Here is a 15,544-nt window from a genome sequence, read left to right as displayed (position 1 = left end):
ATATCCATTGACAAACTTTCTTCATCACAAATTTTTTTTACTTTCAATTTTATGCTTCGAGAGATTCAAATTGATTTCATTACGCATGCAACCACTTCTTTAAAAAAAAAAAAATAATATTGATGTGATTCTTTATTAAATGTAAATTAAAAAAAACAAAAATGGAAAAGCACGAAGTGGGGATACAAGTTTTCCTTTCTTTAATTGTGATATTTACATATCACCCAACAACATTAAATTTTCAACACCTCTAATTTATGGCTTTGTGTGTGTGTGTTGTTTTTTTTTTTTACCGTTTACCTCTTAACTTTTTAAACCCTTGGTATAACTGAAACACCACTCCCAATTCCATTTCACCATTTACCTTCAAGGTAATTTATATTGATCTGATTCAACCTTTCCTTAAAACCCATTAAACCTGGTCCCAAAAGATTTATAGAATTTATTCCGTATGATTTTGAAACAAAAATATTAAATTGATTTGATTTGGAACATAGAGATGCTTTTTAGATGGATGCATGGGCCATTGTGTATAACAACGTTAGGAGTGACAAACAATGACAACAATCATTCTTCAATCTACACACCTACCTGGCACCCGTCGAATCAATCCCTCTCCTTTTCATAACATCTATTGGAAATATTTATTTGTAACAAATTTGATAAATCGGATGAACGCGTGGGAAAATAATTAGTACGGGTTACCTGTATGTTCATATGTAAATGGATTATTTACATTACAAAATGAATAAGAAGAAGAAGAAGAAGAAGATTGATGAGAGAATCCCAAAGGTACAGAAGTAGATTTTTGGAACAGTGACGTAAAATGGAAGTCAGACTGTGTGAAATTTATATACTTGTGTAATTGATAAAGGAAAATAATAATGGTTGGCAGAGTGTACTGGAATCTTCCTATACCACCCTTTAATTTTTTTAACAGAAGACATCTTTTAATTGTATGTTTCTGTTTTGTTGTTGTCAAACATTAATTCCCGTGCATATCATTTTATGTACCTTAATATTATGATAATCATGATCAAACCCACATCTTTGTTTTTCACAATTATATATATGTCAAGTTTAGCATCAACTCGATAAGAAGATGATAAGAAACTCTTTCATCCTTTGAACACACTGATTATTATGTGTATTCCTATACTTCTATATTAAAAATTTGAATTTGTAATTCACAGATTAAATTTGAACTAAATATAGAGATCAATTGGTGATTTCTTTTTTTTGACTAAAGAGGTGAAAAGAAATTAAGAAATTTAGAAATTTTCACTCCCACGAACAGAAACATCCACGCCTTGAAAAGTTCTGACCAATTCTGGAAAAACTGAGCCATTAATTTGTTCTAAAGTTGATAGGTTGGGATCGGTTCCATTGGGTTATTGCAGGAAGCTTTTGAGTTTGTTGTTCTTGCAATTCCTTTTTTTCTTTGGTTTGTTTGGAAGTTGTGGCTGCTGAAGCTCCATTGACATGTCGGATGCCGATTGGTAACCTATTGAAACATCGAGTTCTGCTTCACAGCAGATCCAACGTAGAAATGCTTGTTAAATTTGATATTCCCATTATCTGGGATTGTGTGAAAAATTAGAGTGAGAACAGACCTTGGGAATGAGTGGACCAATGAGTGAGAGCAGTTATGGCGGTTGAACTGGAATCTCTTCTTTCACTCACATCGCCTGTTCTAAATTCATTCATCTGCGTTTTTTCAAACAACAAGAATAAACAAAACACCAAATCTAAAAAGGTTTTGAAGAGGGAGAAAACATACCCAGCTCGGGTTCGAACCGGATGGAGACGTACTATCCAACCCGATATGAGAGACATGCTTCACATCCGTGGGATACCCAATTTCTATCTCTCGTTCTTTCACCACTATCATCACAAACTTTTGAATTTAGAGAGGGTTTGATTAAAAAAAATAATAATAATACAAAAGAAAGAGGCATTACCAAAAATTTGTTTGATGAATTTGAAGCTTTTGTAGATTCCTTTCATTTTAGAAGACATGGTGGAGATGGAAAAGAAGGGAGAATTAAATTAGTGTTGGAATTTGTAATTAAAGGTTTTATGAACTTAAATTAAACAAAATATTCAAAGCTTCCTTATAATTGGAACCACGTTTTATTTTCCATAATAATAATAATAATAATAATAATAATAATATAATTAATATTGTTGTGGTTTTCCGAAACGAGAGTAATCAAGCAATCTGAAGATCCGCTTTTCTTGAAATGGGTATGATATGGGAAGCATGATCTCATTCTATCTATTTTTAATTATATTTTAATTATATTTTAATTCTTGAATCATAAATCACAGCTCTTAATATTTGATTAATTTATTTATGTAGTAGGTTTAAATCTCTTTAATTTTATAATAACCTCATACCAACTCTTTTTCTTATTCATACTAAACTGAGTTAAGGAGTGATTAATTATTCTACAACAAAAGATCTTTTTTTCTTTTTATTTTTTATTTTTTATTTTATTTTATACTGCATAACACCAACAAGCAGAGAAGATCCAACAAGCGCATACGATCACAGCCCTGGGATAAAAGTCACACCTGAGGAGCCCAGCCATTCAGCTCCTTGTATAAGTGAGTCCACCGTGAACTTTTGGGCCACTGCTGGGCTCGTAATGACATGGTAACCGGGCCATTTCACTCGTTTGCTAACATTAGAGCCTGGCCCATTATTAGAATACTCGCCATAGTACAGCGTCTTCAATGCAAACTCCCCATTCCACTCCGCCCAGCCCGCTGGATCTATGAGATCGCCTAGTGTGGACTGCATAACCACGGTCCTCGAATACTCCTTCCATGGCCGCCCTAAATACGTCTTAATGGACTTCTTAACCGGCTCCAGGTCGGGGCTTGCCACGATTTCGCATCTTTGGATGGAAGTTCCAGTGTTCTGATTTGGGTCTGTTCGGCCTTGCGCTGTCACCATGTTGGCCTGGTTGCTCATCGGACGTCGGGGTTCGATTTTGCAGTTCTGTAATACCACGGCGGCGTTGCCGAAAATGAAGTCCACGGTGCCAGTGATGGTGGAATCGCGGTAGAATTGGCGGTTGGTATGGGCGTAGAGAGTGTCTTGATAAGCGTCGATACGACACCGGTTTATGACGGATTGGTCGGCTCCAACCCGAAGTGCCACCGCTTGGTGCTTTTCCGGCTCGGCGGTGTTTCTGAACCAGATGTCTTGGGCTATAAATCCATCTCCCACGGCCGCTGGATTGTGAAATCGGAGATCATCAAATATGGCTTTCAGATTTAAATTAGGAGAGAAAGAGGAAGGTTGTTAATCTTACCCACAGTTGCAGACTTAAATGTAGTCGATCCATCAACGACGTTGAGGCTAGCAGTGATGATAGTGGAATCCATTCCATCTCCGACCAACATAACATTCTTCTTATTCTTCCCCACTTCCACATTCTCCTTATAAATCCCCTTCTTCACATATATCACAATTCTGCTCTTGCTCTTGTCCGGCACCGCCTCAACCGCCTCCTTCACCGTCTTGAAGTTCCCGCTCCCGTCCTTTGCCACCACTATATCCGCTTTCATTCCTCTCCCCACAACCTCCAACAGCCTCCTATCTCCCTTCTTCAACCAACTCGGATACCCCATCCCTTCTTTTTTGCCCGATCCCCAAATCGAGACCAACATCCCCAATGAATTTCTCCCTATCACAATCAGCTCTTCAACCCCTAAATCCATGGCCGCCGCTTTCGAAATTGAATTCTCGATCTCGTCCGAGCACGCCACGTGGTTCGTCAGCACGCTACTCAGCCATGTGTGTGCATTTTCGATTGTGCCGCACCTTCTTCTCTCGAGAGCCAAAATCGAGTCGGTTATTCGATCCATTGAGATCTCCATGAGCTCAACGCAGTCGGCCAAAGCTGCTTCACCGCGTGGGTTGTTGATTCGACGGCGGAGATCTTTGGCGCTCTCGATGGTGTTGACTATTTTGCTTGTGGATTTCCGCAGGAAGGATTGTAAGAAGTTCGCCGCGTTGGTGGTTTTGGTTTCTTGAAGAAGGGGGAATTCAGAGGCGAGCATTTGAATGCAGGACGATTGGTTGTAAGCCTTGTAGCAGATGTTATGAAGGAAGGGGTGATGATCATTTTCAGATGGGTTTGAATTGATGAGTTTGTTGGTGATGAAAATGGCAGAGCCCAAAAGTAGAGAAAAAAAGAGGATTGTGAAGAAGGTTTTAGGACGGGTAGTTTCGGGGGGTTGAGGAAGAAGTGGCTCATGGGTCGCCATGAACAAATCTCCAGTGCTAGCAGTGAAGCTTGAAGTGATGAATGTAGCCTCCTCTCCTCACCCACCACATATTTAAATACCAAAATTCTATTTACTTTTAGGAGCCTAACATGTAATAATTAGACATAAATACTTTAAGGGGGTTGGATAATGATCTTCAGCTGCGGTAGTGGAGATCATGATTAAGTAGTTTTCTTTTCTCTTCTTTTTTTCTTCTGGAAATTAAGTATTTTATCCGACACTTGCCCTGCTTTTAGCTTGGCATTATATTTATTATGGGATTCAAAGATTTGTTTCTATTTATTTGTTCTTTTTAATACCCAAAGCATCCAATTGTTTTTGTAGTCAAAAGAAGGGTAAGTGAAAGGTGTACAATTCCTAGGAATTTGGCTCGACCTTTCTGGGATTTTAGTGGACTAATATTAAATGTGCCGACATAACCAGCTGGTGTAAGGTGCTGAGAGGGACTTTGTTTACAATTCAGTATTAAAGCAAAAATCAAAACATTATAGTAAGTGAGAGCTGCAATGAGTGTGATGATGAAAAAACAAACGTATCCTATAAAATCTAATACACTTCATCATGAAAGCACGAACTGAAATCTCACAATCATATAAACAATATTCAACATGTTAATTAGAGTCTATTCCCACTACTATGTTAGCGTCAACTCTAAACAGTAATGAAAATGAGTTGGGATCAAAATGGAAATGAAGTTCTTTTGATAATGTTTAATATAAACAACTTGCAATCGTATTCAATTGGAGATAAAAATCAAACTTTAAAAACAACAACCGAAGGGAGGCAGTATGGCTCACATTGTGCTTGTGCGTTCTATCATGGTATAGCTATTGATCCAGATGAAGTAAGCATAGTCATACTTCAACTTGACTTGTAAAAAGGATCCCTCTTGAATGTTGAAGATAAACTCAACTATAATAACGTCTTGCTCTTCCTTGGTTCCCACTTACTCTTCAATCGGTACAGACACTATGATAGCAGTGAGAATCATGAATACCACATCAGAAACATAAAATTTCCCTCCACAAAGAACCCTCAAGTGATCCCAAACCATGAGAACGACCCGTTGCGTATTCACATTCCTGGCCTTGACAAGCACATGAGTAATGAAAGCCAACGCAACCCAACAATAGTATATAAGAAACCCACAGCAAACCCCTCCGCACCAAGCTGCATTCCGGAGCCCTGATTGAAGAATATCAGCTTCGAGGGATCGGGGTTGTTGGTGATGAAAGATGATGAAACAAGGCCGAGTTCTTTGAGGTGGAGCTCCGACTTGTCGTGAAGCTGGAGGGCATCGAAGAAAATGACGAGTGAGAATAAGGTCTAGGGCTTTTCGAGGAGGTAAGGAAACGAGAAACTGATTGGTCGTTGAGATGGATTACACCAGATGGCGATCGGGATTGGAGGGCGAGAAGATCTGAAACTCTATCGGAGACCGAGGAGGACAGGGAATTATAAGCGAAGAGATGGGGCTTGTTGCAGGCTGCAGGGGAGACGAAAGCGGAATATGTTCGGGACCGAATCTCGAACGCATTATCACTCCCACTCTTTTATTTTTCGCTCAGACTTGTTATCATTTCCTCTTCGTTGATAAAATAGATCCCATCCCGTCTGCTTCAGATAATCTCAACTAGTGGATCCCCTTGTGTGAAGCTGAATGTCAAATAATATACTTCCTAATTGGATCAGATCTTGGAATTTAGGAGATTAAATTTATATTTGGTTTGATATCTGCTTGCTGCATATGGGTTAACTGGTTACTGTATTTCAATGCAATTATGTGTGTTAACTCTGGAATCGTGCTTAGGTGGGGGGTTGTGCTATACCTGGAAACCAAGTACCTGAAAATTAAAGTCATCTTTCTTCCTTTCAATTAGAGTAATATAAAAGGGTGATGGATAATAATTTTAGTTAGACATGAACAAAAGAAATGATTCGACTCGATGAATATACATAACGTAGTACTGCACCATTAGGATGTTCAGTTCATTGAAAACAGCAAGTCCATGAAAACAACCAAGCCATTTTTATTTTAATCGACAACCATATTAAGGCGGCCAACAGGCCGAAGCACTAAATCATCATACCATCATTTGAATTGTGAAACAAAGCATACAAGTAAGAAACCACGATGACAAGACCAAAATGACACCATCCATCTAAAAACCACCACGGAGACGCAGAACAAGGTGAAGAGTAGACTCCTTCTGAATGTTGTAATCAGCGAGAGTCCTTCCATCCTCCAGCTGCTTACCAGCGAAGATAAGCCTTTGCTGGTCCGGAGGGATGCCCTCCTTATCCTGAATTTTCGCTTTAACATTATCAATCGTGTCAGAGCTCTCCACCTCCAACGTGATGGTTTTTCCAGTCAAGGTCTTCACGAAAATCTGCATCCCACCCCTGAGACGAAGCACCAAGTGCAAGGTAGACTCCTTCTGGATGTTGTAGTCAGCCAGAGTCCTTCCATCCTCAAGCTGCTTACCAGCGAAGATCAGCCTCTGCTGGTCTGGTGGGATGCCCTCCTTGTCTTGGATTTTAGCCTTGACGTTGTCAATGGTATCAGAGGATTCAACTTCGAGGGTGATGGTTTTACCGGTCAGGGTCTTGACGAAGATTTGCATCCCACCACGAAGACGGAGGACCAAGTGGAGGGTCGACTCCTTCTGGATGTTGTAGTCGGCCAACGTACGGCCGTCCTCGAGTTGCTTTCCAGCGAAAATAAGACGCTGCTGGTCCGGTGGAATTCCTTCCTTGTCCTGGATCTTTGCCTTGACGTTGTCGATGGTATCAGACGATTCGACCTCAAGTGTAATGGTCTTCCCGGTCAGTGTCTTAACGAATATTTGCATACCACCGCGAAGACGGAGGACCAGATGGAGTGTCGACTCCTTCTGGATGTTGTAGTCGGCCAAGGTACGGCCATCCTCTAATTGCTTCCCGGCGAAGATAAGACGCTGCTGATCCGGGGGAATTCCTTCCTTATCCTGGATCTTAGCTTTGACGTTGTCGATCGTGTCAGACGACTCGACCTCAAGGGTGATAGTCTTGCCGGTCAGTGTCTTAACGAATATTTGCATACCACCGCGAAGACGGAGGACCAGATGGAGCGTCGACTCCTTCTGGATATTGTAGTCGGCCAAGGTACGGCCATCCTCTAGTTGCTTTCCGGCGAAGATAAGACGCTGCTGATCCGGGGGAATTCCCTCCTTATCCTGGATCTTAGCCTTGACGTTGTCGATCGTGTCAGACGACTCGACCTCAAGGGTGATGGTCTTGCCTGTTAGGGTTTTAACGAAGATTTGCATCTGCCAGAAAGAAAACGAGAATTTAAGAATTTCTAGCCCTAGAATACAAAATCCCTAGTGTCTATCCAAACCAATAAAAAAAAAAAAAAAAACAACGAAATCCTAAAACCTATCTCATCCAACAAATATCATACATCGGAATCATTCAGATACTCAAAATCACATAAAGATCCAAACCAGCACATAAGCAAAAGAAACGAAGAAATTCAAAACAACAAAACCCAAAAACGCAATATGAATACAAACGAGTAGAGAAAACATGAACAAAACTAACGAATAATGCAAATAAATAAATAAAAAAAAAAAAAAAAAAAAAAAAAAAAAAAAAAAAAAAAAAAAAAAAAAAAAAAAAAAAAAAAGAGAGAGAGAGATTACGGAACGGCACGCACCTTGAGAAGAGTAGATCTTAGTTAGAAGCTCAATTGAAGAACACAGAATGAAGAAAACAAGGGCCGGAGGGCTTAATTTATAGCGGACAAGGAGGATAAAATCGTCAGTTCAATAAAAAATTGTTTGATTAGGGTCCATTGGATGAACGACACGTGGACCATACTGTAGCTAAGCTACAAAAGCAGGTTGGAAATAGTGGTGGAAGCGATAGGAACGATGCGGAAAGGGCAAAGCCAAATATCACCTCTATCTCTCCAATAATGCAATTCGAATATTTATTTATTTTCTTTTTATATTCAAAGGTGCGGAGTAGGTTCACAAAAAATCAAATACATATTTATTGGTAACGATATAATCTGGGAATATACAATAAACATAATTGACCCCGGCTTCCACTTGTTTTTAAACGCGTGACCTATCACGCCAGATTACTGTGGGCGGCCAGCGGTGTTCATATGCAACGCAACGGCCTATCTGTAATTACTTTTTTCCCCAAAAAATTACTAATTGGCTCGATTTTTCTTTAAAGAAAATGAAACGCAGCTTCTTTAATTTAATTTAATAAAATTCACAATTCTTTACGGGCACGTTTTAATATTTTTTTCTAAACAAATATTCAATAAAAACTTATTATAAGCTTGTTCCACTTAAATTTTAAGTAAAGAGCTCAAAACTCAAACAACTAATATAATAAAATAAATTTCTTGTTTGCTGCTTCAAATATATATATATATATATATATATATATATTTACGATCTAAACTTTATATATTTATCTAAAAATATTCTTCTAATTTTTAATTATAAAAAAACATTTTTATTCTTGGGTTCTTTTAGAAATATTTTTAAAATGTTCTTCAACTTCAAAACATTTAATTAATACATTTTCAAAATAAATTTTTATTATTTTAACCTACCATTAAATTGCCGTGTACTCTTTCCTAAACAATTAATATAATTTAATTCACAACGAACCAATTACAGTAAATAATAATTAAGTACATTTGACTTTTCATTATAATTAAAAAAAAAAAAAAAAAAAAAAAAAAAAAAAAAAAAAAAAAAAAAAAAATTAAAAAAAAAAAAAAAAAAAAAAAAACAAAAAAAACAGTTGTTGAATACATGTTTGTTCAATAACACTATTGTTTAAATTAAAAAAAAACGGGATTTCAGAAATAAATAGGTCAATTATACCCAAACAAATTCAACATTAATAACTGCCCTTTTATGTTAATTCCTTTCTCAAATTCAACATGTGTATATATTTTATTTATCACCAAAAATGTAACCCAACTGTTTGGGGTTCTTGTGTTGACCTCTATATCATTCTAACTCTAACTCGCTTTCTCCTCCATTCAACATTCCAGATGAAAACGCAAAGTATATCAGCACCATGGTTCCCAAGCACGACCTGTTCCAGTTTTCAATATATCAAATTATCACTCCATTCAAAACTACCTCACCCACCAAATAAATGAACCGTCTCTAAATTGCTATGGTCGAGAAGGAGCTAAATAAATGAACTTACAGTGTGGCGCAGAACATAAAAATCTTCCTGGGATCCAAGTACCAGCTGCAAGCTTGTGAAGATCGCTTAAAGCTGATTCTTCTAAAGCTCGGCCTTTCCTTGCCGCCGCAACCGTGGGCGGTCGATTTCGCAATCTCATGGCTCAGTGCGCCGCTACCGTTTCCACCACCGCCCACTTCTTCCATGGACCCCAACCCCATCACCACCGCCTGCTTTTCGAGCGTGCTAGCCGCTCCAAGTACCACACCGCCTGCAATTTCATAAACATGAACAACACCCGACATTTTTCATGGGGAAAATTATAAATTAAAAAAATAAAAAAGCTCCAAAGTGTTCATGTTCATGTTCCCTTTTTGTCTGTTGTTGAATCTGGCAAGTGCTATGCACGTGCATCAGAAGCTGGTGCTTCAAGTCACTTTACCTATTGGGGACATGGACTCCTCTGTGTCATTAGCAGCACCATGATCTTGCCCGATTTTGTTTCCGCCACGCAACGTACCTTTTCTGCTAAAATTCCTCTGCCGTTTCCGTAAAAAACAACAAAAAGTTCCACCGTAAACAAAACGTCTTCTTTTAATCCTCTGATTAAATTACTTAATTTGTATTTTCATATGAACTTAGTTTAAACGGGAAAGGCAAAATGAAAGAAAGAAACTCACGGAAACGCTTGAAGACTGAGAAATTTCCTTGGTGGTACTATTGGAAAAGCTGTCCATATCGATGATGAAGCTATCGGGTTTTGTTGTGTACTGAAACCTGTTTGTTTGATCGGAAATTAAAATTTTGTCGGGAACCACTGCTTTTTCTACCCCATTATTCACTTCCCCAGAAGGTATCACCTGAACCGTTTTAATTTATAAGTGGTTTGGAGTAAAAAAGAAGAAAAAGAAAACACCCAAAGCTCTACTGGGAATTAATGGTCATCGGAAACAAACACAATTAATGACCCAAAACCGTAAATTACTTCAGAAAAAGTAGAAACACGCTTACCGACTTCGGATTGTCCGCCGATTCCATTGAAGAACAAGAAGCAAGAAATGAAGAACGACTTGAATTTACAGGAAGAGCTTCAAGAACTGATTAGATGAAAAAGAAAGAGAAGAAAGAAGTCAAAATTTGGGGGAAATAAAGAGATAAACAAACCCAACGAATCCACTGCAATCCAAATTAGGTTAATGAAAAGACAACAAACCTGAGAAAGATTCCAAGGAATCGGTTGTGGTGCTTCTTCTTTCGTTCTTTCTTCCTGTAAACTGCTTCGAACTACGTACTATGAATAGATACGAATACAAATTAGATACAATTCTAACTGGATTTTGATCTTGAATGCGTTGAGCAATTTGCTGATGAAGACAGAGGAAATAAGAACAGAGGAAACAGAGGAAACAGAGGAAAACAGAGAATGAATTGGGAAATTTGCAGTGTTTTCGCTCTGGATTATATATTAAACGAAGCATGCCATTTATCACTTTAATTTATCTTATATATATAATCAAAATAATAATTTAAACTTTTTTTTTCTTTTTTCCTTTTTTTTTTTTTCTGTTTTTAGAATATCATATTACAGATATTGTAATAGATAAGCTTTTAATTAATGGAAATTTATCTTGGATTTTAGTTATATAATTATGTTTATTTCTATACTAAACAAAAATTTTAAATTCCGAATATTAGAATTGGCCAGCGATAAACCCAACAAAGGAAAACATAATAATTGACAAAAATTTAGATAAATTTATAATTTCTGTTAAATTTTTAAGAAAGAAATTAAATTAAAATTAAAATATATACTTAACCATCAAAAAAATTAAAATTGATTTTAAAAAGGGAAAAATAAATAGGAGATGATTATTCAATAACTCAATTAGTCCCAAAATTTTATTTGATATTCCAGAGAACTGATGTTGGGTTTTATAAATTTTGTCCATAATTCTTTTAACATTTAATTTTTACCCTTAAATACGTTAAAAATAAATAAATTAAGCCTTTTTTTTTTTTTCTATATATACTTGGTAGAAAACTGATGTTGGGTTGAATTATTATTTTCCTTAGGTAATTGGATACCTGACATGCAATTTAGAATTAAATAAATACATTTTTTTTTATCAACAAAGTCGGATATTTTATTACGAACCAAATTGTTATGTGTCATAAAACATTAAATAGTATAGGTATATGTCCAAATACATTAAAGAATATGACGGTAAGAAATGGCTTCCCGTGTCTTAATATTTTTTAATTCAATAATACGTAGAATCGATATAGCTTCTTGACTGATAATATATGTCTTAATCAATAAACTTATATTTAAATTATTCTAATTGCGTGAATAAAAAACTAAAAGAATGGCCGGTATCTCTCACATCCAATACTTGCCATTGAACTAAATCAACTAACACAAAATTGACCTTAACCTGTTATTTAATCATTAGTCAATAAGTTGAATTAAGCTCTTACAGTCTTACTTTTGTTCTAAGTTGGCAAAAGTAATAATTTATCATTTATACTTTTAAAATATATAATAAATATTAAGCATAAAATGACATAATGGACATTCTTAGGCACATTTATTATTTTTAATTTTATATAACAAAAAACAACCAACGAGTTGCTATATATAATTATCAAATTAAAAAGAAATAATATCAAGCATGCACTGGAAATTTAAATTTTGTAGGGTTGGAAGAAAGACAACTTCAATTTTTTTTAATCAACTTGACATTTCAATTTTATGGATTTGAGGAATTAATATTAATATATATAGTTTACTTTCCTCTATAATGTTGGCAAACTTTGTTTAAGAAAAAAAATATCTATAATAGTCTATAACTTATTTAAAAAATGAACTTGTACAAGTTCATAATTTATTTATTTATTTTTCTTTTCGAATATTATAGACATTTAATATTTAACCAAAAAACTCAATATATAATTATATTTTCACTTGTCAACCCTTCACCATTGCAAAATGATTATTCCTAAAGATTAAATAGAGATTAGTGTATAATTTGAATGATAACTAATGGACAGAAATTGAAATTACTATTTTATTAATGTTTTTGAAAGGAAAGAAACAGAGAAAGAAAGCAGTAAACTAATTATTTTTCCCAGTAGATGGATGAAACAGACATGGATGCACTGGATTGTGCTCAATCCAGAAAGGCAAAGTTCGCACAGTTGGGTACGTGCTTCAGCTGTTTCTTTCAAGGTCAAAATGGTGACCATTTCTGTAACTTTTGCTTCAGGAGATAACAGCAAAGCCCATTCCGCCTATTAACAAGAAGGGTATGGGACAGAGCCCAATATCGACCCCACTCTAACTAGCGTGGGACAGAGGTACAGTTTGTTACACCCCAAGCACACTAGCTAATAGATATTGTCCTCTTTGAACTTTCTCTACTAGAGCTCCTCTCAAGGTTTTAAAACGTGTATTCTAGATAGAGGTTTCCACCCCTTACCAGAAATGTTTCATTCTCCTCTGCAACTAACGTGAGATCTTACAAGTTGGAAGTACCCAGCTGTGCAATATTATAGAAGTTCAATAGCTATGTTTAAGATTTAGATTAGAAGTGGAGTTTGCCTACTCTTTGTAGAAGAATCCCACTCTAAATCCATGAAGACTAAGGAAAAACCAAAAAAGAAAATTCTTCAAACGGCAAGGACACTGGGCATTGTGAAATAGAGTACATACAGAGCATCAACCACCTAGATTGCAATGTTTAATAAATTAATAATCTAATCAAAATATTAAAGGCTACTTTTTTAGGCGATAGAAACAGATATCACAATAAGTATCTATTGAGAGGTCAGCTAAGGATCTAAAAAGGCTAGTCATTGCAGCAATTACCTACACCCTTGCATGAACTGCATCTCCAAACTCATATGATGTCAGTCCATAGCAGACGAAAGGAGCTTGAAGTTCCTGATTTCATTTCTTCCTCGATGACAGAGAATGCTTAGCAATTTGCCTTCTCCACGCAGAAATTGGTATCTGCAAACATTGATGGATTTTATAGTTACATGTGCTGACAGTTAACATCAGTAACCAAGAAGTTTGATTCACTATTCTAGAACCATCAAAGTGTAGTAAGTATACAAAAGTGAAACCAATATATAATCCTTACAGCAGGAAAGCCACCATAATCCCCAGGTTCCTTAATGTCTTTGGTGACACAACTCAGGGCAGCAAGCCGGACCTGCAGACTTCTACTAGTTAGACACCGTAATCCAAAACATATTTATCGGTGAAAGCATAGCCACAGGAAACATATAGATCTATTTGGTGCTTTTATAGTAAATACTAAATCCAACTTGAAGAGATATACTTTTGATCCAATTGATACATGATCACGGATAGCTACTCGCCCACCCAATGTCACATAGTCTCCTATCCTGAAAGAAATGAACCACCCAAAGTCATTGCTGGAGGACTTTCATCAGAAACTGAACTTAAATTGAATCGGAAACAAAAGAAATCACAACAGAGCTTGGAAGAAGCAAAAAGATGTACGTGACGGATCCTGCAATTCCCACTTGCCCACAAAGCATGCAGCAATCTCCAATAATTACATTATGACCGATCTAAATAGTCAGGAAGAGATTGATGATAGTCACTATGACAATTTTCGACTATGGAGTACTGGTGTGTGTGTGTGTGGGTGGGTGGGTGGGTAGGGGGAGGAAAAACCTGAACCAAATTGTCAATCTTTGTATTATTGCCTATGACAGTATCTCTCCAGCTGCATAGACAGATCACTATATTAGTATTTCAGCTCAGCCTACTTCCAAAGGCAATATTGCCAAGAAAACATAGACAGCCCATTGCTGCAGTACCTTCCTCTATCAATGCATGTATTTGAACCAATCTCTACATTCGTTCCAATCTTAACATTCAGCATCTAAGAAAGATGAGAAGAAAATATAAGACAACCACTTCAACTCCTTATATAAAAAGGAATTTAATATTGGCAATATCTTTATCGTTTCTACCAAACATAACTATGCATCCTGAAACCAATGATGTAGGATCAAGAATCCCAAAATCACAAGTAATTATCAAATATATGAGATTGACACTTGAAAAGCAAAGGCTGAAGTCTGCCAAATCAAGTAGTTCACTAATTCATGAGTACCTATTAGAGAACTAGCGCAACAAATTTGTTAAACCCTATGTCCTTAAATTTTTCTATCAAAGGATGTAGAAATAATGGAAACAAAGGTTTATGACACAAACTTGAGGTTTCTTTTTCATAGTCCCGTGCTCATCCACGAAAAATCCAAATCCTGCAAGGAGAAAACTTTGGAATTAGAATTTTGATTTTGATAGTTCACCTTGGAATTAAGTCATTCAATTGATGAATAAAGATGGTTAAAAGATCATAAATACTGCAGTTAAACGTTCCATGGAGGACAATCACTTGGAATTTGAGTACTTGGGTTGGAATTTTGACATATAGGCATCAATGATAGATATATGCGTCTCCTCTCCTATTATTTAATTTATGAGAAGAAACTTATGGTTCCTCTAATTCCCAAGAAAATTGAGTTCATGAAAATCAGCCTTACCATCTTGACCAATGCACACTCCATTGTGGAGAACGCAAAAATCACCTACGGTGCAGTTACTAAGTGCAACATTATACCTAGAGATTGCAAAGTAATTCCATTACAAAGAAAAGAGCAAAAAGCAGGACGCAAGTGTAACAATTCATTATTCGAAAACTATGGAAAGCTTTGTTTGAATCCCGTCAAAGAAGAAAACACACCCAATCCTTGTTGATTGACCAATTGTAACAGCATCTCCAATAATAGATCCTGATCCAATACGCACACTTGCACCGATGACAGAGTTCGAGTGAACCACGGCTCCGATCTCGATGAGTGCTGTAGGATCAATACAAGCGGAGTGGTGAAAAGTCCCACCTCCATTACGCCATGTCCGAAATCCATTGCAATTTACTGCAGCATCATTTTCTACTTTTCAAACGAAAAAAAAAAAAAAAAAAAAAAAAAAAAA

The 15,544-nt window shown here is 36.5% G+C and overlaps 5 protein-coding genes across 9 annotated transcripts in view; all 5 read right to left on the bottom strand.

Moving 5' to 3' along the window:
* Window positions 1-1,242: 1,242 nt before the first annotated feature.
* LOC111497406 (CRIB domain-containing protein RIC10-like) lies at window positions 1,243-1,891 on the bottom strand. Its single transcript, XM_023148192.1, has 3 exons — window positions 1,781-1,891; window positions 1,614-1,707; window positions 1,243-1,522 (listed from the first exon to the last, which is right to left on the bottom strand). Exons 1-3 carry the CDS (start codon window positions 1,889-1,891, stop codon window positions 1,392-1,394), a joined length of 336 nt encoding a protein of 111 aa, XP_023003960.1. The 3' UTR covers window positions 1,243-1,391.
* Window positions 1,892-2,381: 490 nt separating this feature from the next.
* On the bottom strand, window positions 2,382-4,324 carry LOC111496691 (pectinesterase-like). Its single transcript, XM_023147166.1, has 2 exons — window positions 3,324-4,324; window positions 2,382-3,243 (listed from the first exon to the last, which is right to left on the bottom strand). Exons 1-2 carry the CDS (start codon window positions 4,279-4,281, stop codon window positions 2,552-2,554), a joined length of 1,650 nt encoding a protein of 549 aa, XP_023002934.1. The 5' UTR covers window positions 4,282-4,324; the 3' UTR covers window positions 2,382-2,551.
* A 1,936-nt stretch (window positions 4,325-6,260) lies between these two features.
* Window positions 6,261-8,103, bottom strand: LOC111496701 (polyubiquitin). Its single transcript, XM_023147181.1, has 2 exons — window positions 8,000-8,103; window positions 6,261-7,610 (listed from the first exon to the last, which is right to left on the bottom strand). The coding sequence occupies exon 2, from the start codon at window positions 7,608-7,610 to the stop codon at window positions 6,465-6,467; it is 1,146 nt and encodes a 381-aa protein (XP_023002949.1). The 5' UTR covers window positions 8,000-8,103; the 3' UTR covers window positions 6,261-6,464.
* A 1,064-nt stretch (window positions 8,104-9,167) lies between these two features.
* On the bottom strand, window positions 9,168-10,987 carry LOC111496704. 3 transcript variants are annotated; one of them, XM_023147185.1, is made up of 7 exons: window positions 10,721-10,987; window positions 10,519-10,604; window positions 10,188-10,367; window positions 9,950-10,046; window positions 9,683-9,778; window positions 9,529-9,637; window positions 9,168-9,411 (listed from the first exon to the last, which is right to left on the bottom strand). In XM_023147185.1, exons 1-7 carry the CDS (start codon window positions 10,983-10,985, stop codon window positions 9,324-9,326), a joined length of 921 nt encoding a protein of 306 aa, XP_023002953.1. In that variant the 5' UTR covers window positions 10,986-10,987; the 3' UTR covers window positions 9,168-9,323. The 3 variants fall into 3 exon arrangements, 2 of the variants coding, with proteins under 2 accessions (XP_023002953.1, XP_023002952.1); XM_023147184.1 differs by having other exon boundaries at window positions 9,529-9,778; XR_002720507.1 differs by having other exon boundaries at window positions 9,349-9,432; window positions 9,468-9,778.
* A 2,169-nt stretch (window positions 10,988-13,156) lies between these two features.
* Window positions 13,157-15,544, bottom strand: part of LOC111496705 (probable UDP-3-O-acylglucosamine N-acyltransferase 2, mitochondrial) — a 3,479-nt gene continuing 1,091 nt past the window's right edge. The window contains exons 3-12 of one of the 3 annotated variants that reach the window (XR_002720508.1): window positions 15,294-15,504; window positions 15,094-15,170; window positions 14,762-14,811; window positions 14,362-14,426; window positions 14,216-14,267; window positions 14,039-14,109; window positions 13,854-13,920; window positions 13,653-13,724; window positions 13,376-13,519; window positions 13,157-13,233 (exon numbers count right to left, since the gene is read on the bottom strand). Coding sequence is in view for 2 of the 3 variants with exons in the window: in XM_023147186.1 (XP_023002954.1) it covers window positions 13,457-13,519; window positions 13,653-13,724; window positions 13,854-13,920; window positions 14,039-14,109; window positions 14,216-14,267; window positions 14,362-14,426; window positions 14,762-14,811; window positions 15,094-15,170; window positions 15,294-15,504 (728 nt within the window). In the remaining variant the exon portion in view is untranslated. The other 2 variants (XM_023147186.1, XM_023147187.1) reach the window with 2 other exon arrangements.

Source organism: Cucurbita maxima, unplaced genomic scaffold (assembly GCF_002738345.1).
Source record: "Cucurbita maxima cultivar Rimu unplaced genomic scaffold, Cmax_1.0 Cma_Scf00023, whole genome shotgun sequence".
In the NCBI taxonomy this organism is placed as follows: Eukaryota; Viridiplantae; Streptophyta; class Magnoliopsida; order Cucurbitales; family Cucurbitaceae; genus Cucurbita; species Cucurbita maxima.
Note: the sequence above shows the minus strand (reverse complement) of the source record. Positions and strands in the feature narration are given on the sequence as shown.

Coding starts and splice junctions, on each gene's coding strand:
- LOC111496704 (XM_023147184.1), bottom strand. CDS start 10,985: ATGCTTCGTTTAATATATAATCCAGAGCGAAAACACTGCAAATTTCCC. Junction 10,605..10,720: donor TTCCTTGGAATCTTTCTCAG/GTTTGTTGTCTT, acceptor TCATCTAATCAG/TTCTTGAAGCTCTTCCTGTA. Junction 10,368..10,518: donor CGGCGGACAATCCGAAGTCG/GTAAGCGTGTTT, acceptor AAAACGGTTCAG/GTGATACCTTCTGGGGAAGT.
- LOC111496701 (XM_023147181.1), bottom strand. CDS start 7,610: ATGCAAATCTTCGTTAAAACCCTAACAGGCAAGACCATCACCCTTGAG.
- LOC111497406 (XM_023148192.1), bottom strand. CDS start 1,891: ATGATAGTGGTGAAAGAACGAGAGATAGAAATTGGGTATCCCACGGAT. Junction 1,708..1,780: donor CCGGTTCGAACCCGAGCTGG/GTATGTTTTCTC, acceptor GAAAAAACGCAG/ATGAATGAATTTAGAACAGG. Junction 1,523..1,613: donor TTGGTCCACTCATTCCCAAG/GTCTGTTCTCAC, acceptor GCTGTGAAGCAG/AACTCGATGTTTCAATAGGT.
- LOC111496691 (XM_023147166.1), bottom strand. CDS start 4,281: ATGGCGACCCATGAGCCACTTCTTCCTCAACCCCCCGAAACTACCCGT. Junction 3,244..3,323: donor ATTTAAGTCTGCAACTGTGG/GTAAGATTAACA, acceptor TTCACAATCCAG/CGGCCGTGGGAGATGGATTT.